The sequence below is a fragment of the Rousettus aegyptiacus genome, unplaced genomic scaffold (genome assembly GCF_014176215.1).
Source record: "Rousettus aegyptiacus isolate mRouAeg1 unplaced genomic scaffold, mRouAeg1.p scaffold_m13_p_1, whole genome shotgun sequence".
NCBI lineage: Eukaryota > Metazoa > Chordata > Mammalia > Chiroptera > Pteropodidae > Rousettus > Rousettus aegyptiacus.
In genome coordinates, this window is record NW_023416284.1 from 53,846,790 (window position 1) to 53,868,723 (window position 21,934).

The 21,934-nt window shown below is 35.4% G+C and overlaps 1 protein-coding gene and 1 pseudogene across 3 annotated transcripts in view; one reads left to right on the forward strand and one right to left on the reverse strand.

Moving 5' to 3' along the window:
* The first annotated feature begins 1,114 nt into the window (after positions 1-1,114).
* PTGFR (prostaglandin F receptor) overlaps positions 1,115-21,934 on the forward strand; it is a 35,332-nt gene continuing 14,512 nt past the window's right edge. Inside the window, exons 1-3 of one of the 3 annotated variants that reach the window (XM_036235489.1) lie at positions 1,115-1,297; positions 2,709-3,578; positions 11,812-12,490. In XM_036235489.1, coding sequence (XP_036091382.1) covers positions 2,781-3,578; positions 11,812-11,874 — 861 coding nt within the window. In that variant the 5' untranslated portion in view covers positions 1,115-1,297; positions 2,709-2,780 and the 3' untranslated portion in view covers positions 11,875-12,490. Of the gene's footprint in view, positions 1,298-1,714; positions 1,739-2,708; positions 3,579-11,811; positions 12,491-21,934 lie in introns of those variants that run through there. The other 2 variants (XM_016151011.2, XM_016151012.2) reach the window with 2 other exon arrangements.
* On the reverse strand, positions 4,658-4,776 carry LOC118607358 (annotated as a pseudogene).

The following is a 21,934-nucleotide window of genomic DNA, read 5'->3' on the forward strand; positions in this document are numbered from 1 at the left end:
GAATATTTTATTAGCTAAATTATTCAATTCTCTGACCATACATAAGTAAGTTTATTTTACAAGTTATAATCATATCATTCAACTTTTTTCCCTATAGTTAATGGCCAATTTATCTTCCTTAAGCATTTTAGGATCCTTTTCAATTTTCAGGAATTTAGAGGTAACTTCTGAGTTTAGAATGGAGACAAAAGGGTTTATTTCTATGTGGCACTGGTTTTTCACATAGGTTGTAGTAATGTTTTACTAAAATAAAATTAGCAAAGGTCAGTAATAGATTCCCCTAAGTGTTGTTAGAAAAATAATACCTGTTAATAGGTATGGATCAAAATTATATTAGCGAAAAGTGGTTACGACATTAATATGGGTCAAATAATTCTAATGAAGTAGTGGATGTTGTCATAAAATGATCTTCACAAAATGTGTTATGTTCACATCTCTTTGGATAAATATATCAGTAGAAATTCTCTCACCATCAGAATGTTACTAATCCCTTATCTGCAGGTGTCCTTCAACAATACTTCACATCTCTTCCCCTTCTCACATTACATAGAAAGCTGGAGACATACGCCAGTCCCTCTGACAGCGAATCCTAAGCAGTAACCATTTCCATTTACAACGCTGGCTTGAATCTCTGTTTTTAACACGCTGGGGATACTGGCCACAAAGGCCTACCTTAAATAAGCCATCTCTTTCTACCTGGTTTCTTTATCCTTTTCGAGCTGGATTTGGGTGGGATGAGTTCAGTCTGCAAACTACAATCTGACAGCTCAACACGCCCTCACGACAGCTGTCTGTAGACTCAGCTCTCCAGATTCCTGTTTTGCAACCTTAAAGTTGGCGCTTCTAGCTTGAAGATGAATTTAAAACAAGACTTTCCTCAAGTGGTCGGGCTTTTGAGATTGTAGCTCTGCTGCTGCTGGAGGTGGGTGGGTGGGTAGTATCCGGGCGCGGTTCTTTAGTCTCTCCTGATCCTGCTCTGGGTTCACGGAAAAGGAGGCGGAGAGGAGAAAAGAGAAGGAGGCGGAGGTCACCCGCTCCCTCCCTCCCGCCCAGGATACAAGCGCCGCTAGGTGCTGAGGGATTGGAGGAGGCGAGCGCGCCGGGTGAGTTCCACTCTCAGGGAGCGAGCGGAGGGACGCGCGCTGAGACTCAGCAGTACTTGCAGCGGGTGCCGCAGAAGGAGCGCGGAGCTGCTACTGGGGAACCTGCAGCAGCTGCGGCGGCGGGGCGCGATGGCGCACCGAGTGGCGCGCTCTTCTACTCCTCGGTGAGCCCTGTTGGCGGCCGGGAAGCCAAGGTAAAACTACCCCTTGAGCCGCTCTTTCCCCACACGTCGAAGACTCAACGCGACTAAGGTTTAGCCACAGTCGGCCCCCCTAGAGGCACCTTAGCCTGCGTGTGACAACAAGTTTGGACCAGGTGCCCCCAAATGGAGATATCTGGGGAGAGAAGGGTATTCGGGCTGACCCCTTCTGATTCCGAGCTGCAGGATGTGGACCAGGTAGAGTCTCAGAGGAGGGAAATAGGGCAATTCCCTCCGCACCTCGCGCCTCCCTGCCCGGGGCACTTCGAGTCCTGCACTGGGGCTAGCGCAGGCCTCTGGAGCAACCCACCCCCCCCCCGCCCCGGGGTGGGAGGAACGCGGCCCCCCGGCATTTGAGCAATCGCAGAAAGTTTCAGCAAGTTAGGAGGTTTGGGAAGGATGTTGCAAGCAGTCCTAACTGGCGAAAGTCGATCGGTGAGTAAGATCTGGAGGAGGCGGCTGTCCTCGGGGCAGCCAGGTCGGACCCACTCGGGCGGGTCCTTGGAAAGGCTGGCTCCAGAATTCCCAGCCTCCCGGAAAGCTGCTCGGGAAACGCCAATCGGATTAGCTCGGGCGGGGTGGCTGTGGTCGTGGGTATCGAGGGTCCGTGACTCAGGCTTCGACTCACTAAGGAAAGAACCACAATAAATACTTAGTTTTGGATGTTGCTATCCTGAAGCTGTAGCTTAATCAACAGCATCTGGGCAGATGTGCTTACAGTGAGCACGGCTCTCCTCCTTTCCTATAGCAACTTAGAATTTCTGCACAGGTGGTAGTAGCTGGACCAGAAAACTTTCCTACAGACTCACAACTCTTCCTTCCAGGGGTCACTGATGCGTGTGGTTTGCTGTTATTTGATCTCAATCAAATAGTTTTAGAACTTATTCAGAGAAGCCCCATTTAACACCAGTGACCTTGCTGGTGATTTCTTTTGCACTCTCCCAAGTTTTGGAGAAGATCGTTTTGTCTACCTGACAAACAAGTAGTTCACCTAAGTAATAATCTGTAGTTTGGGGACAAAGCTCATCAGAGAAAAGAACAGAAACTTTAAAAGGTCGTCTAGTTATTTAAACAAACTATTATGCTTTTAAAACTTTATTGGGTTTAAATTTAATCTTGTTAGTGATTTTGTAACCCTGTAAAGTGTTGGGAGGAGATTTAGGAGGTGCCCATTTGCAGAAGGGCCACAGAGGTTAATCAAGGGGTTCAATTTTGGCAGCTGCTTTACCTCGAAAATGAAATGTGGAACCACAGGCAGATGTGTGCTGCTTTCAGTATGATGCAACCTTGCTTATGATAGGTCAGATAAATCTGATTCCTACCACAACGTGCTGGGGCTCTTTGGTCTTAAGTGGCAGATGAACAGTTATGCAGTGCTCATAATTTTTCTGTCTTCATGCTACAGATGCCTGGACAACAAGCCTGCACTGTCCGGAGTGGGAAATGACTTGAGCAGCCGGCTATTATCTTCACAACAATGTCCATGAACAATTCCGAACAGTCATTGTCTCCTGCAGCTGAGCTTCTTTCAAATACAACTTGCCAGACAGAAAACCGGCTTTCAGTATTTTTTTCAATAATCTTTATGACAGTGGGAATCTTATCAAACAGCCTTGCCATTGCTATACTCATGAAGGCATATCAGAGATTTAGACAGAAGTCCAAGGCATCGTTTCTGCTTTTGGCTAGTGGCCTGGTAATCACAGATTTTTTTGGCCACCTCATCAATGGAGCTATAGCAGTGTTTGTATATGCTTCTGATAAAGACTGGATTCGCTTTGACCAATCGAACATCCTTTGCAGTATTTTTGGTATCTCCATGGTATTCTCGGGTCTGTGCCCTCTTTTTCTGGGCAGTGTGATGGCCATTGAGCGATGTATTGGAGTCACCAAACCACTATTTCATTCTACAAAAATTACATCCAAACATATGAAAGTGATGTTGAGCAGTGTATACTTGTTTGCTATTTTCATAGCTTTGCTGCCCATCCTTGGGCATCAAGACTATAAAATTCAAGCCTCAAGGACCTGGTGCTTCTACGAAACAGAAGACATCAAAGACTGGGAAGATAGGTTTTATCTTCTACTTTTTTCTTTTCTTGGGCTCTTAGCCCTTGGTGTTTCATTCTTGTGCAATGCCATCACAGGAATCACTCTTTTAAGAGTTAAATTTAAGGGTCAGCAGCACAGACAAGGCAGGCCTCATCATTTTGAAATGGTCATCCAGCTCCTGGCAATAATGTGTGTTTCCTGCATTTGCTGGAGTCCGTTTCTGGTAAGAGCCTAACATTTTGACAATTTCTGCTTTCTTGCCTTTTTTCATGTTCAATACAAGATTTGTTGTCTTTTCCTACAATTTTTAATCTTGATGGGCAACACTATTTAGCCTTGTAAAAGCTGGAGTTTACGCCTACTCAAGACTTATTTCAGCACTTAGCTCTGGCTTCGAATTAAGCTATTTATGACACACATGGTTTTTTTCTCACAAGCCTTAAGTTGAAAGAAATATCTTGCTAACCTATGTTATCTGCTTGCAGTGCAGTGTGAAGTAATTTTAATGAGAGCAACATAGTTTTAACATACTGAATGTGATTGGGCTCTAAAATGTGAAAAAAAAAAAATTACCATCTAAGATGCAGTACTGGAATGGACTCCAGTAAGTCTTGGTAGAAAGTCACACAGACCTGATTTACAGAAAAGGTATATTGCTACTGGGTTCTTCCAAACACCCAATGACCAGGTCTCAGCTTGCAAAGGGAGGTATTAAGTGCAACAATTGGATAGTTCAGGTGAACGATACGCATAGATCAGGTGAAGAAATCACCAGTTCACAAACCCAGGAACAATGTGCAGAGAGAAATATGATTGGCAGGAGAGTTAGGGATCTTTCCTTTATAATTTCATTCCTTTAAAAAAAATAGCCAAAAGCTATATTTGACAGCTTGCTATTTTTATTGGAGATGAAGGCTAAGGTTAAGGAATTAGTAACAAAAGACAAGTCATTTATATTACTTTCCAGATAGAAGGGGAAAAAATACTTAGGATTGATAACAATGACACTAACTCTCTTCAACATTATACTTTATGATGGAAAGAGTGAAAACAGGTCACGAAAGAGAGAAAATTCCTTCTGTACATAGCTACTGATTGTTTTCGTTTCTTTTTCTGTACCAATGGGAAAACGTGCTGGTATCCAGAGATAGTATATAGCTGATAACACAGGTAGAGGTGAAGCAAAGGGATCAGACAAAGGTAGATAAAACACAAAGTTCATGGTAGTATACACAAAGTGCCTGTCATGGTAGTATAGAGGTGCTTGTTTTGGTTATTTTTTTTTTTCTTTTTCTTTTTTTACATTTATAGCACCTTGTCTTCCTAGGTGGTCTCCCATCCAAGCACTAACTAGGCCCGACCCCGCTTAGCTTCTGAGATCAGACGAGATCCGGCGTGTTCAGGGTGGCATGGCTGTACAAGGTGCTTGTTACTCATGCATTTTCCCTAAGCTCTCAACAGGCCCGTTGTCCAAGAATTGTTGCCAGTAGAGTTTTAATAAACAATCCTGATGACCTAGATGCACTAAAAAATCTGTGAGAGCTGTCGCCACAGACAGATTCTATGAGAACCAATTTTATTGTATGAAAGGAGTTCTACTTTTTAAATATTTCTTTATTTCTATATATCTTATTTCCTCATAATTTGAATTTAGCTTCTTGAATTCAAATTATGTTAAGTCATTTAAATATTTTGTCATGATGTTTCTGAATTGGTCCTAGGAACCCAACCAAGGGAAGGCGAGGCTGGGTTTCTTAGTGACAAGTCAACATTTCGAAACCTTCTTATTGTCAATTTAGGAGGCCTTAGGTGAACCCAAGCAGGGATCTGATCTGGGCTCACAGTATAGTTATTTGAATCTGAATGGCAGAAACAAGTTTTGTCAATATGTGGAATTACTTTAGTGTTCATAAATTAAACTTGAAGAGTTTAATTTATGCCACTCTACAAAGGGAATTTCCTTAGAATAATGCTTCTTTTTTTCCTTAAACTTTGAAATAGAGTAGCTTCTCAAAAAAAAAAAAAATGAGTCTGAATAGAATTAAAATTAACTTGGGGGTTATAAAGGGAATATGAAGAAGATAAGAAAAGAAGTAGCTGAAAATACTGACTTTTTTGCATGAAGGTAATAGCTTCAGAGAAAATCTGAAAATGATGATATAGTAAACTCAGTGAGAGATAATCTGGACAACTGAGGTAATCACTAGTGCTTTGCTTTTTGTTTGTTCTGAGTCACCTTTAAAATTCTTTTTAGTTGTGGCTTTTGACTGTGAGAAATCAGAGTGAAAGTTTAACTGGTATAAGACTATATTGTAAGGCAGCAAATTTCACTTTTGCATTGGTTAATTTGAATTTGTGTTTTTCTCTAATTTCTTTTCCTGAATATTTGGTTTCCTTCACAGTTAAAATGGATAGTGCAATTTAACTTATATTTTGAACATATTTTCTAGTTGAAATATTTTATGAAACATTTTCTGAGGTCAACACTTGACTATGAGTTATTTATATACCTATGACACTGATTTATCAATACTTCTAAAATTCTTTTAAGTGTGAACATTATTTCTGTGTTAGATGTCAAATAGATATGCCGCAGATACTCCTTGATGGATTAATATTTGTTTCAAACATTCTTTGCATTCCTGGTTTCTCTTGTGGGGACTTAGGTCTTCATGTCAAGTTCAGGTGAAAAGATTTATACCCTTCACGGGCTTACACAAGTGCCTTGAGCAGTAGGTTAAGGCCATTCAGACAGCTAACTCTAAATGGAACCCTAGTAAAAAACACAGGTTTTGGAATGCCAAAATAACACCTAACAGAGGTATATCACTTGAAATCTTTCTCCTTTTTTTTTCTTAATTGCCTAAGACGGATTGCCATCATTCTCCACCCTATATTTTTAAAGCATCTTAATTTTAAAAATACTTCAAAACCAAGCTTCTAAATTCCCATAGATATACTACAATGGTGGCAGCTTCTAGATCAATTCCCTATTTTACACCATGTGCCTTCTCTCTTGATCGATAGTATGAATTGTTGGATTTATAATCTGAATGACATCTGTACATACTCTTCGACCTGTGTTCCTGTCATTTTTAAGCCTGAAACTGGAACACAGGTATAGGTGCATACACTAAGAGTACGAAATGCAAATGATGGGGTCTGTGCTTGTGCTTGACAGGATTTATTGCATCAAAATTTATCAGTGGTGGAATAATTTCTAAAATGATCTAAATTAGTAACTGATGATAAAGGGAATACTTCATTAATTTCGATGATTGAATTTAACCGATACAAAGACAAGACGATCATGATAAAATCTCTCTGTTTTTAATGGACTTTATTTTTCTTGAGTCGTTTTAGGTTTACAGAAAAATGATTGGAAAGTAGAGTTCACATTTATTCCCTCATATTTCCTCCAGCCATTCTTATTAATATTTTGCATTGATATGTACATTTATTACAATTGATGGACCATTATTGATATGTTGTTATTGATTAAAGTCTCTAGTTGACATTAGGGTTTTCTCAGTGTTTTCCACAATATGGGTTTTAACAAATGTATATTGACATATTTTCATTATTACAGTGTTATGCAAAAACACTTTTATTGCTCTAAATATCTCCTGTCGTGTTTTCTTTTTAATTCAATGTGTCATTTTTTCTAAGGGGAAATGTGTTTGTGTTTTCAGGAATTGAGATTTAGAAATGTAGTACAATCATAGTATTAGTTTAAAATTTAACTTGTTAAAGTTGTGAGCAAGAAAAGTGGCTACTGAAGTAACACTTCTGAATGCATTTCTGTCTTCCCATAGTGCCAGTTTTGTTGAGAATCATTACCTGATCAGGTACCTATGCAGGTTAACACACAACACACAGAAGGGAAGTACAGTCTTATGTGACAGAGCAAAAGGTTGAAAGACCTTAGGGTCTCCAAAGCAAACTCTGTTGACAGGCAACATGGAGAGCTGTGTATTGGTCCCGAGCCAGTGGCTAGGACAGGTCAGAAGGTTCAGAGACTTCAGCTCTAGCTCACCGTCCAAGATGCTCTCGGGACAGGCTTGAGCATCATCTGTCTAAGGTGTTCAGCATATATAGACCTTACAAGGTGTGATCTTCATGCTTATCGGCCCTTGCAGATGGGGGCTAACGTTTCTGGGGTTTTGGGTGTTCCAATTATTGCCTAAGGGCATTTCCCTTGTGCACAAGTTGACATTACTGTCATGGCTCTCATGAAATCCATTCTGTAAAGTCCAAAAAGTCCTCATTCATTATACCCTATACAGTTAATGACTTTTCAAAATTTACAATATCTGGATTTTATAACTTTAAACACGGTTAACACATATAAATTAACTTAATTACAATTCCAACTGAAAAATACAGAAAACTTCAATAGGTATTTATTACCTGATAATTCCATTTAGCAATAAGTTAATACAAAAGCTTTGAATAAAATGGCAATCATAAAATTGTCTCGTGTGCATATAGGCGAATTATTTTCCCTAATAAATAAATCTTGAAGATATCCTTTTGATGTTCCTCGAGTGAGAAGAAAAAGACATTTACTGGCACTTTCAAGTAACATTTTCTTAATATATTTTTTTTTGTTTCTGTCTTCATATAGGTAATGGTTCTCTTTAATGCTTCATTTCTGGAATATGCAACCCCATAAAGAATTTATTATTATTGGTATGCTTTATTTCACTGGTTTGGTAGAGCAATAAATACTTTTTGACCGGCTGACTGTAACTTAAGTAGTATGAATGTTAAGAGATTGCAAATGATTGACTAGAATGTGGGTTCTGAGTTTTGTAGATAAGAGTTAATTAAGCAAATACTGAAACCAAATGGTAGTTTTAAATCTGTTCCCTAAGTTAGTAACTATAGACTTCAGACACTATTAAACTTCAATGATCTTTTACTAGAAAGCCACACATTCGTTTACCTTCATTTGGGGAAAGAGGATCATTTTGAATTGGGAAAAGAAGTATAAAGTATATTAAGAGCAAATGATCTCTTATATAGGTGAGTACTTAAGAAAAATGTCCCGCAGTAGAGTTTGAATTTGTTTTTTTATAGGTTGTTACTCTTATTCCAATACTTTGCATCAATGTAGTTAAACATTTGGTTACTAAGATGTTTGTCAGATATAAATCAAAGACTTGGGTGATTAATTAAATTTCGACTGAATTACTAAAGGTATTGGCATCATAATGACCAGGTCTTAAAGGGCTAATGGCAAATGATAGAGCAAAGCAATATCACAGAACATCTTGACTAAGTGAAGATTGTTTTCTTTGAGAGGTGGGCCCTTATTTTTATATTTAAGAACCATGTAATGAATATCTCTGTGGGGTCCTATGCACTTGCTACTACAGCAAAAAAAAAAAAAAAAAAAATGGTGAATGGATGTATATTTACACATTTTTAAGTAAAAAGAAAATGTGGAAATGTAGAAATATGTACATACATAATGTGTTCATGTGTAAATTATTTCTAAAGTTAAAAAAAATTAACTGATCAATCCATCATTCCACCTAACTGTACCAAATAAAAGGGCTTCTAATGGGTGCCATTCTAAAATTGAAATTAAAATGGACTCTTTTTTAGTTTTATGTCAGATCTTGGAGGGTAGGTCATTTGGTTTATTCTTGGATGACTGCTGATACTAGAGGCAATATTGTCATAAGTTGTTTTTGCTGGCTTCCTTTGTGAGCAGGAAGTGCTCCCACATTTGGAATATGGAAGCAACAATGATGTCTGAATAAAGGGCTGATGATGGTGCTTGGGTTCTACTTCTACAAAAGCCTCGAACTACTCAAAATTCATATCAAGAAGAAAAAGTTTATTTTAGATCTGTATGAATGTAGTTTAAACTGTGGGAATTTGGCCTGCTTTTGTCTTTGGGTAGGGATGGAATTAGTGGCCTGAAGTCAATAATGGTAGCTGGCAAAAGACAGGTTCTAGGCTATTTGGGAGCACATTCCTGTCCTTGAGCCCTGGTGTTCTCTCCCTTACTCTTCTCTTAATATCACCTTCTTTATCTAAAGGTACTGTTTCTCTTCTCTCTTCCTTTCCTGTGCTTTATTTCCGTCATAGCACTTAGCAGTATCTGATAACATAAGAGAGATACATTTCTTTATTGTTTGGCTTCATAAACCTCCAATTGTTTGAAGAACAATTCAAGTTGTTGACGTGCCCCAAATCTCTCTGGGTTACAAGTTTTAACTTTATTTGCTTAGTCTTATCCTTACAGGAGGTATATAAAATGCATTCCATTTATATTTGTTTTGGAAGGCATTTATAGCCACACCAAATTTCACCTGGTATATCAATGCCATTTATTTGTATTTAGAGAGGACTTCATCCAGTCTTTTGATATTTGCAAATATTACCTTTTAAAGCTCGTGTAAATTTGTCATTCTGTCCATACTTTGTCAGGGGTGTAAGGATGGTAATGCCACACAGGAATGGATATAATTGTGGATTTATACAGATAGGAAGGTGGTTTTCTTCTTTTTCCTAAGCTATTGAATCCCCGAGTAAAATTCAGATTGTGGAATGCCAAAATGGAGTATGGGAGTGGTGTGATGGTAAAGGAGACAGAGAGAATTGAATTCTTGTAGCTTTTTGTGCACAGCCTTTAATCGAGCCTTCCCTTTAGAATACTGTAGTTATTTAAGTACAAGCAGGGGACAGGGTTTCAGCCCTACCACCTCCTAGCTGTGACCTGGTGTCACTCTTAGCCAATTTTGCATATATGTGAAGTTATCACAATAATAGTACTTAAAAGTCAAATCAGAAAAAATGATTTGATCTCCCTATACTCTAATAACACAGCAATCGGCACATAATAAATGCTCAACGAAACCCCAAAATCCTCAAAACGTCTATTGCTATAATTGCCATTCACCATCTCAATTAGAAATAATCACCTGTGTCTAGTTTAGATATTTTCCATTTTCTCCTCTATTAGGAAGTTTTGGTTGCAGTGGAAAGGAACGGAGGATGCTGATAGCTTTAGAAAATTTTCCTGGACATTTCCACTTAAAGTTATTTAACTCTTGCCAGAAGTGAAAATGTTGCCTGCTAACCTTTCACATCATATTAAAATTTAAATATTTTAATAACAATAATTTATTAGGTATTAATTTATAAATTATTGGAATCAAGTTAAAATGAACAAAAAAATTATTGAGACCATTATGTATAAGGCACTACTCTTGGAGTCCTGTTTCCAGGGAGTAAAAGATAAAGCTCCTCAAAGAGCTTATAAGTTGGTTGGAGTAAAAGACGTATCTTGTCTATGAGTTAAGATATTAGCTCTTAGGAAATATAGTGTGGTGCTTAAGAGTTTGGTTTCTTCTACTTCCTGGCCGTGCGAATGTAACCACTCTGTGCCTCAATTTCCTCATATATAAATTAGGTATAGTCATAGTATCTGCTTTATTGGGTTGTCGTGAAGACTAAATGAATTAATATATTGAAGCTAAAATAGTGCCTGACATAGTACTTCAGTTATTATACTGTTATCATTATTATTGCTGTTACTATTAAATATTAATGCCACCAGGCAATAATTTTGTCAACAAGATAATCAAAAGTACTTTTTAGTTAGTTATTAAATGAATAATGAGCGCTAGGTAGGTAACTGTCATTTTCAACTTGGTGGTCCACAAATAATTATATGTTTATATATTTGATAGATATTTATTGAGCACCTTCCTGTGCCAGGCACTATTCTAGATACTAGAATAACAATCTCTGATTTTCCAATATCTATGGCTTTAAGCAACAATACTCACAAAAAGTGAAAGAGAGAACATGTAGTGTGTTGAAATATGAACATATTCAATTATACTTTTTGTTAGGAGTATTCTGTTGTGAATGTATATGAATGAGATTATTTTTGATTACTAATAAAAGGAGAAAAACTTTTAAAGTATGTCATTTAGAAAGAAAAATTAATGGAAATAAATGTAATCTTAAGTCAATAATATAAATTGTAAAAACCAAAGAGAAAAGAGACAATAATATATACAATTCCTAGAGATATGAAAGTCTACAAATAAGAAACTTCAGTATTTGGGACAGGCTTGAAGAGCATTAGAATACAGCAGGTTATAATAAATTAATATTAAAAGCTAGAAAAATTTTCAAGTAACACAACATGAGTAGAAAAATTAAATCAGCTAATAAAAATTTAATAATTCAAATGAGTGTTTCATACACTCTTTTGATAATGAAGGGGACTCAGGATTAGAAAGGAAATAGTGACATGAACATTACAAAAATTGCTCACTCTAAGAATTTAGGTTAAACAAATGTTAGAAAAGACTTAAAATAAGGGAAAACAAATTGCTGCAAACATTGATAGTATAAATGCATAAAATAAAATTTATTTTTGCTTAAATTTACTTGTTAATTTACTCATCGATTTGTTCTTTTGGCAGGCTTTCGCTGAAAAAGAAAACAAAAAAAGACCAGTGTCTCTCCAGGTGGAGAGTAAAGCATAGAGACAGAAACCTGACCTGAGAAAATAATCCTGAGGCACACTATGGGAATAATACTTTCTAGCTCTTTTATTTGATCCATGATCTTTCAACTCTCTTCTCCATCCTCTAACTCCTAGGTGTATCCTCTTTTTCCTTCTCTTCCCGACTTTTAATGTGGGATAAATATAACTATTTGCATTGCTTTGGCCTTGCCTGGGAGCAATGCAGAAGGTTAATTGCTTTAGTAACAGTGGAGGAAACTTTGGATCCAAAGGTACATTAAATAATGTGTTAAATAATAAAGTATTAAATAATAAAGTTGCTGTAGCAGCGGCAACAACAATAGCTACTATTGTTATTACTTTGATTACATGGTCCTTTATTTTGCTTTTTGCATTTATATTCATGGCAGAGGACCATAAAATGAAGATAAAAACCACAGAAAAGACAGAATGCAGGAGAGGGGAGAGGAGCAGGGACAAGGCAATGAAGGCAGCAGAAAGCTAGCAGTATACAAGTGTACGAGTAGAGAGATGAAATCTCATGTTTTAGGAACGCCATTAGAAAGAAAAGACCTCCCTTTATGTCCATGGACATATTCTCTTCATTGAGGAATATTAAATTTTGTACATTACATTCCTACAGACTACTTTAAAAATGTAATATTTTCTTTATAAAATTTTATTGTAAAATAAAATATAGTAAAATATAAATTAAAATAAAAATCTTTCAAATTATACTAGTAACACATAACCACTTTTAGCATTTGGGTGCATCCTTGTAGTCATCTGATAGGGAAAATATATTAGTTTAATTTCTTTAATAGAGTAGTTAAACTTTTTTTATATCTTTTTTTGTGTGAATGTGTGGTTATCTGTAAATGATTTTTCAAGAACTCTTTGGATGACAAAGAACAGACAATGCTAATACATAAAAATAAAAATAAAATTCGTTGTTGTAAAAGTAGTTGTTTTTTCAGGCCCATTGTCAGCTTTTTAGTTTAGTATTTTAATTTATAAAAGTAGTGAATAAATCAATAATTTCTTTTGTTGTTACTGCTTTCTGTTTCATATTAAGAAATACTTTTTTCAGGCTAGGATAATATCAGTATTCATCTCTTTTATCTTATAGCACTTTTGCCCTTTCAGGTTTTTTTGTATTTATATTTTTAATACATTTATAGTTTATTTTGGTTTAGTTTGCAAGTTAATGATATGAATTTTCTTTTAAATAGTTAACTAGTTATCTCAAAATCATTTATTGAATGATCTTCCTGCAATTTTTAAAAATTTCTACCTTTATTATGTCTGAAATTCTTAAATGTGTTTGAATATTTCTGGACTTTTTATTTTATTATATTAGTCTATCTCTAACTTTAAGTACAACTACCATCTTCTTCACATTTTATTGAGACTTATGTTCAATTTATCAATTACAATATAGAGCATTCCCTTTCATGATCATGGTCTAGCTTCCCTATTATTGAAGTCATGAACTGAGTAAAATTTTGTAGTTTGTTCATAAAAGTATATACGAAAGCTCTGATCTTGACACGTTTATTTTTTATTTATTTTTATTGTGACAAAATTCACATAAAAAATTTACGATTTTAATCATTGTAAAGGGTACAGTGCAGTGACATTTAGTACATTCATAATATTGTGGAACCATCACCATCTGTCTAGACAATATCTGTCTAGAATATTTTTATCTCTCAACAGGAAATCCCATACCCATGAAGCAGTTATTCCCTATTCCCTACTCCCTGAGGCCCCTACCAAAATTTTGTATAACAGTTTTCTTTTTTCTTTTTAAATCAGCCTTTCCTGAAGGTTGTCCAGTTTAATGGTTTAAAATTTTCTTATACCAACTTGCAAATCTTACTCTTTTCAAATTAGGTAACTTATTATTATCAAATTTTGTAAATATGTTATGGGCATTTGAGAAGAATCTATATTCTCATTTCTTAAAGTTAAAAGTTCAATACATAGCTATTAAATCAAAATTATTATTTATAGAATCTTTTTTATTTTTTTTCAAATGATGTATATGAGAACTTAGAATTTCATTACATTTGTGTTTTTTAGTTTATGTTTGTATTTCTAATGGTTTTCAATGGATTTCGATGATGTAGATTTTAATGTAATGTCATCATAGGTTAGAAATTTATGTCTGCACTATCTTTGTTGTAAATTACTCCTTTTATAAATATAAAATAACTTTCCTTCTCCACTTTAATACATTTTACCTTGAATTTTTTTTTATCTTATACTGAAGGTAAGTATTATTATTGCAATAATAGCAATAGACCTTTTGAGCATTTTGAATTTTGTTGTGTATTTACTATTATTGGTGTAGTCTAAAGAAACTTTTTATGCCATTCTTATTAATGAAATACAGCATCGTCATCATAACATTCCAATGGAACAAATAGAGTTTTTCTTTGCCTATTTCATGCCCCAATACCTCTTGGTTGGGCTCTAGAATTGAAAAAAATACAATGTGGGAAGTAAAGTTTCTTCTTATAGTCTGCTGTCTATATTCTGGTGGCTGCTTTAGTTCTGTGATTTAGAAAGTATGAAGTTAAATCAGGAAGGAGTCAATGAATGGATGAATATGGATAAATTTCCAGTTTAAAAAGCAGATCAGTTCTGCCTAGATCCAGGAATTGACTATAGACAGCAGTGGACCTCAGCACCTGTAATTGGCCTGTCCCTCATCCAGTTCTGCTTGAGGTTCTAGTTTGGAATTGTCCAAAAGCTAAGTACTAGGAAGAAACTTTTGAAAACATTCCTCTAACCTAGCATATCCTTTGGATCTGCTTAAATTAGAAATGCACTCTTTGGAGGAAGGGCTGGATTAGAACTGCATATAGAAAGAAAGAACTCTTAGCTGCCAACTTTAGGTTTGTCTGTCTAAAGCGAATGGTACTAATTTAAAAGCCAGTCTGCTTATTTAGATAGTTTTAGATCGATGTGGATTTACATGTGGTCTATTTAGCAAGCCATTTTATATTTGGTTGTAAGATGAACGAATAACCTATTTTACCTATATCAGTGCCCTTGTCTTTAATACCTCCTTTGAGTACAGATTCACATTAATATATAACCACACCATTAGTGCCACCTTTCTCTTGGAATTCTTGGTTTGTTTTAGATGATTTTCTAAAACTCAAGTTCATATCAATTCAGCTCATCCAGAGATTGCTTATCTACTAAACAGTACAAAGAGACAAGCAAGCAATCAAAAATCATGCATCACAGTGGTTTCTGAATGATGTGCTATATATTCAGGTACCAAACAAAGTAATAGCACCCAGTGAGTCCCGACATTTTTCTCTATTACCCCCATCTCCACAGCACCCCCACAATAAGGCCAAACACTCAAAAATGTGTCAGCTTTGAGGATGAAGTTCTGTATTTTGGAATTAACTTCTTTTTTTTTTTTCTGTCTACTGAAGGCCACTTGGATCTGTAGAAACTGTCAGGAACCTTCTTTGTGGTGGGTAGAGGGAGTAACTTAGCATAGGCCTGCCTACTTGATGACAGCTCATTCATTAGAACCCTTTAATTGCAAATGAGATCAGTGAATGAAACATTCTTATAGCTATGATTATTAAATGCATATGATACCACATAAAGGTTTTATTTTTAAAATGTTATCTTTGAAAAAAAGGAGCCTACAACTATAATTGTGATGATTTTTTTGAAATATAACTGTACAACTATAATTATGATGATTATTTTAGATATAAAGTTCTTGCTTAGAAATTTTGTGTTGTGGTGTAAGAATCAATTAATTAATTAAAAACCGTCATCTGTAGTTTCTACTATGTGCCAGGCAATACTCTCAGCACTTTTCAGATGTTAACCTATTGAATCCTTATTACATTTTCAGTTGTATATTTCCTCAGACATGGTAAATATTTATGATTCTGTAGTTTAGAGGGTTTACCAAAAGGATACAATCATAAAAGGCTTGACATTGTTTGCATTTAGTATTATAAGCAGTTGCACAACATCGGTGGCCATGTTTCATAACTGAAACTTTAGTGAAAATGAAAATGATTTCAGATTTAAGTCAAGATTCATGAGGAAGAGCTCTGACATGAAGACAGCTTGAAGTCATTGAATTGGTTGTGATTCGTGGAGGAGAAACATGGTTAAATGGATTATTTTTATACTTTATTGTTATACCGACATAGTCCTGATTGAAAGTAAATCTTTGAACAAGTTTGCTAGAGAGGCTGCCTTCGATAAATTAAAAAAAAAAAATTGATTCTCTTCTCCTTTCCAGAGTGTTGACAATACCCTTGAACTCCTACCTTCCTTTGTTTCCAACCTATATGGGTCCTAATTTATCTGGGTAATTTAAAAATTTCCAAATTAAAAAAAAGAGGGGCAGCTTTGTTAGTTGGTATTGAGTATTAAAAGTAACCTAGATTTTGTGCAGAATCCTTTTACCCTTTGAGACATTTTTTATTTTCTCTTATGTCATTAAAAGGTCCATGCTGAGGAGAAACGTTCTCACCGAATGTTTTGAGGGAAACAGTGAAGTTTTGGTTAAAACCAGAAGGTGCCAGTTTCAGAATTTTGATTACAACAAAAGGTGCCAGTTTCAGAATTTTGATTACAACAAAACCAACTTTTATCTTGAAAATGTGTTCATGTCTACTGAACAACCTATTTATTCCAAATGTCTTGCAATATCTAAAGTTATCAGGACACTACTGTTTGAAGTCATACCTAGGCATGTTTGCAGCCGGCGTATGCCATATAGTCCTTGACTTTTAGAGAGCCAAAGATATGGCCTTAGTGAGAATTCACTATAAAAAATCAATTAAAACCTATCCACGAATATATTTAGAAATGCTCATTTACTTATTCAATAAATATTTTTCCCAGTGCATTCCATGTGTCAGACACTGTTCGAGGTTCTAAGGCTCTGATGCTGGACAAGACAGACAATAATCCCTCTTCCATGGAGGTTACATTTTTCTGGGGGGTTTAGGGAGAAGGTTGTTGCTAGGAGCTAGGGGCTCTTTGGGGAGAGAGAGATAATGAACAAATTCATTATCAAAAAGTTGTAAGTGCTATGAGTGCCTATGGGGCTGGAACTCTTTTAGGTTGGATGGTCAGGAAAAGCTTCATGATATGGTTAGCCCTGGATGGCAAAAGGAGCCAGCTGTGGAAATATATATGGGTAGGGTGGCTGCGCAGAGGGAATAGCCAGCGTGAAACTCAATAGAAATGAGCTTCTCATAGTGAGGGAAAAAACAAAAGCCATTAACTGGATCAATAGGAGTGCAGGTGAAGGTGGTAGGATTTAAGGTTGGTGAGGAAGGTAGGACCTTATAAGCCATGCCTAAAACCTTATAAACCACGGCGAGTTCGGATTAAAATTTGGTTGGAAACCATTGCATTGGAGGGTTTCCAGCCCTCCAAAGGGGAGATATGACCTGATGCATGGTTTAAGAAGAGCACTTTGGCTGCTGGAGTACTGTGGAGCATGGAACGTAGTAGGAATTTGTTTTCTGCTTTCATCTACTTTGAGATTGCATTTGACACGTGAATAATGAATACATTATTTTTGTAGAAATTATTATTGAGAAGTAAGCCAAATAATAAATCATTATTAAGTAAAGATTAGCTTGTGAGTAACAATGGAAACACTTTCAAAAAGATTCTCCCTAACATTTAAAATACAATTATATTTTGTGGCAAAATTTTAAAAGAAGCATATTTATTTATACCTTACCTATGCTACTTGTTTAATAATCTCGATATATCTTCTCTGCTGGTTTAGCAAAAGGCATTTTGATGAGCATTAGTTTAGTTAAAAATATGTAATTATCTATTTGCATTTTTCTTTCAAGATGTTATTTGGTCCTCTTAGTTTTCATTTTTATTTTTTGTTTTTGATTTTACATAACTTCATACACACACAAATTAGATAACTCCATGTTTTAGTAACAAATGGTATTCAATTTCCTGACCCTAGAGAAATCATCTTTGGAACGCCCTAATAATTATTTTACTACAAAAGAGAAATTTCCAGCCATTACTGCATTTGCGATTATTGTATGAAGAGCAAACAGATACATATACTTATAGGAGAGTGTGTATTACATGCCAGATAGGTCATGGGCCAAGAGTTTACATATCCCTTGTTTGGAATTTATTTAGGCTTTGACTCCAGAATAATTTTTTTTTTTTTTTTACTATTGATTTTAATACCAGAGTTCCCACTCTTTACACTGTGTGAAACATGAACGAAGCAATGAAGCATATCGTTTTATTTCATAGAGCTTTCCTATAGGGCCTTAACATATATTAAAATTTGAATACCCTACAGAAATGAATCTTCCTTGGCAGAGAAAGATAAAAAACCTCAATGAATTCTGACTCAGCAAATTCTGACCCTAATAAACCTCAGGAGATTCTGACTCAACAAGAAGCTGTACTTTCTGAATGTTTAACGATTCTCTAGTTTCTGTTATTGGGAAGAAATGATCAGTATTCATTCCATAGTTAGGACATTAAGAGGTCCTGAATCGGAAAAGTAATTGAGTTTCTGGCTTTGGTTCTTTCTTTTATTTTCTTTCTTCCTTTTTCTTTCTTTCTTTCTGTCCTTCTTTCCTTCCTTCCTTCTTTCCTTCCTTCCTTCCTTCCTTCCTTCCTTCCTTCCTTCCTTCCTTCCTTCCTTCCTTCCTTCCTTCCTTCTTTCCTTCTTTCTTTTTTCCTGGCTTCATTCTGCCTTACCAGCTATTTAGCAGGCACCTACTATATGCGAAAATATCTTGATTTATATTGTTTATACCAATGAGCATCTTCATTAGCGTTGACTCCACAACATATAACTATGCTGAATCTCCTAAGCCTATACTCGAATCTCTACTTATAATTGAGTAAGCTCCTATAGAGCTATTGTAGGGTGCAAAAATTTTTCTCACTGTCTGAGTTTGGATGTGCTAATCCCATGTCCTTTGGCAAATTATTAAGGATCTTTGTGAGCTTCAATTTTAATATCTGTAAAATATGGATAATAATACAGATTATATCACTCATCTCCTCAAGTGGCACGTGAATTTTCTCAAAATACCTGGTAAGCATCCAGTAAAAGGTATTACATGATTGTTATTACTATTATGAGTATTATTCCATTTGATACTGAGTTTTAGTAAACTCAGTGGTAATTTGAAAAACATTCACTGAGTGCCTACCACGACATTTTCACATGTGCTACATGGGTATATAAACATGACTAAAATGGGATCCTAACTTCAAAGGAATTTATAGTTTATTTGAGGAGGCATGAGCTGAACTGGCTCTATTATAAAAGAACCCTTGTGAACAAGTGCCACAGCTTTCCAAAGAGCAGCTTTGCTGAGAAACTTTGTCTGTGTTTAGTCTATGCCAAACAACTAAGGGTAGAGAGTTCCTGACCAATGCACCCTTGAGTTCAGGTTCACTGTGGTCTCTGGTGGTCTTTGGGTAAAGGAGGTTCTTAATTACCAATCATGAGACTGAGTTCTCTTCTAGAAATGCAATTCTTCACTTTTAATTTAATCACTGATTTTTAACCTTCATTTTCTTTTCTTTCTTGGATTAAATTACCTCATCTTTTCCTCATACTGATTTCTTTTCCAGGGACTTGTAGCAAATGCTGTTTTAGGTTAATACCACTTCTTTTTTTTTTTTTTTTTTTCATGATGTACTTCTTAATACGAATGTGTTTAATAAGGTCAGTTCTTCTCTAAGATGCCAACCAGGGACAATTTTACCTTTTGGGATTTGGGAGCTTTGCAATTCAAGGTTAGAGGGGTTTTGGATCTTATAGCTTTCACTGGTTAACCCCACCGGGGAACTCTAAAGTCTAGTTCAGCCCATGTTTTGATCAAATCACTTACTTGAATGCAAAGCCCAATTTCTTATGGATTATACATGTTTATCTCCTCGTTTATTTTGGGGAAAGTCATGTTCTTTTAAATGAGGCCATTTTGTGGTATTATTTGCAACACTTTTTAAGAATCCAAAATCATATATAACCACAGAAGGGTGTGGCTTTTTGGTATTGCAAATAATACCACAAAACTTGGTAGCTTGATGGAAGAAATTACAGAAAATTTATATAATGGAAAGAAGGGAGTGTAATTGAAGCCACAATTTTACAGTAGAGCAAGGAGGAAATTTCCTCAGCTTTTTTTGACAGTCTTTTAAGGGAAGGAGAACCATCTTGATTGCTTTGGTGGTCATTTTCAGACCTACTTGTTGGATTACTAAGATCATTCTTAATGAGGTGAATAAATCATTAGTTTATTCAATTCAGTGATGATTTGACTTCAGTTTGGGATCAGTCGATCATGGTTAAAATATACAGAGGGTGTCTCGATACCCTATCTTGAATGTGTTTGTAAAGTGAAAACAATTTAACCTCTTAAGCTGCTTTTTATGGTAAATTTACTTACCACTCTGGTAGATTTTGTAAAAGTACTTATTAAGTATGTTCTGTAGTTTAATTACTATCTTTTGATTACTCCTGGAGTCCATGAGGGACTTTGAACTTTATCATTTTATAATTTGAAGGCAAGTAATGTCAAAGTCCCAAGCATTCACATTCTCGGAACAACTGAGTTTGTGTAGGAGATGCAACCTGAGCTATACTTTTTTACTCTGTCCTATCAGGCAGGACAGATGGTTAGCTTGTTGGTCAGGTGCAGGCCACATGGTAGTTCTTTCTTATTTTTTCATTCTCCAGTTCCATAGACATGCTCTTCTCTCTTCTATGCCAGCTCTGTTTTTTGTTCCCTGCAATCTTTTAATTAAGCCATATTGTCTTGTTGATCTGTGTTTTTGTCCCTTTTTCCTGACTACAGGAAAAATAATTAATTGAGAAAAATTCTTCAGAGAAAGTGAAAGGCTAAAATTTGTCCTTCCCAGAAAATTCTGGGAGAGAAATACAATAATCAGTTAACTTAAATAATCAATTAACTAATGAGATGCAAGGCTCTTCTTCACCTGGTACATGCCTGTGTGGTAAAACTGCGCATTTATTTTTCGTGCCATTCTGATTGATTAGTGCTAGTGTTCTAAATACTTTGAATATCACCACTGATATGGTATGTTTTTGTTGGCAAAATAATGTTTATTATATGAACTTTTAAAAATATAGAACAGGGGAAATTAAAAATATAAGCCCCTACAAAGGTCTTATTTATTTCTTAAGTAAATTCCTAAATACTTTATAATTTCTATGCTATTTTGAATGATATTTTGTGTTATAGTTTATAGTCAATAATATTAGTGTAGAGAACTGTTTTCTAAGTTGGTCATGTATTCAACAACTTGCCGAACTCTTTTGTTGATTTTAATCATTTATTGATTCTAATTATTTGTAGATAACAAAAGCTTATCTCTTTTCTTCCAATTCTTATATACCTCTTTTTTTTCCTTATAGTATTAATCAGGAATTACAATACTGTGTTAAGCAGTGGTAGTAATGATGGGAATCCTTGACTCATTCCAGATCTTAAAATGCATCTATATTTTCTCCATTAAGTGTAATGTCTGTTGTAAGTTTTTGTATAAGAATTTTTGCTTTCTAATTTTAAATCCTTCGTGAGTACTGTGTTAGTTTTCTGTTGCTATGTATCAAATCCCCACCAACTTAGCAGTGTGAAACAGTGCCTATTTTATTATCAATCTCATAGTTCTATAGGTCAAAAGTCTGTGTGGGTTCAATTGGGTTCTTTGCTCAGGGAACTAAAATCAAGGTGACAAATGTATTTTAAGTGCTGAAAATTACCTGAGAGAGGGTGAATTTAATCAGAGTTAGGCCCATATGCTGTTATCAAGTGAACGCTAAAGTATACACTGACTTATAACTAAGGAAGATGAATTTCAGTTTGCTACTTAGATGACGTGAAGGAAAATTAAAAATATAACTACATAATTCCTGAGAAATAAGTTCAGAAAGTAAAAAAATCTTAATGATCAAGAAATTGTCTTATCTTTGTGATAAAACAACCAGACTGACTCAAGTGTCACCATGAAATAGAATTATTTTTAATTAAATTGACTGG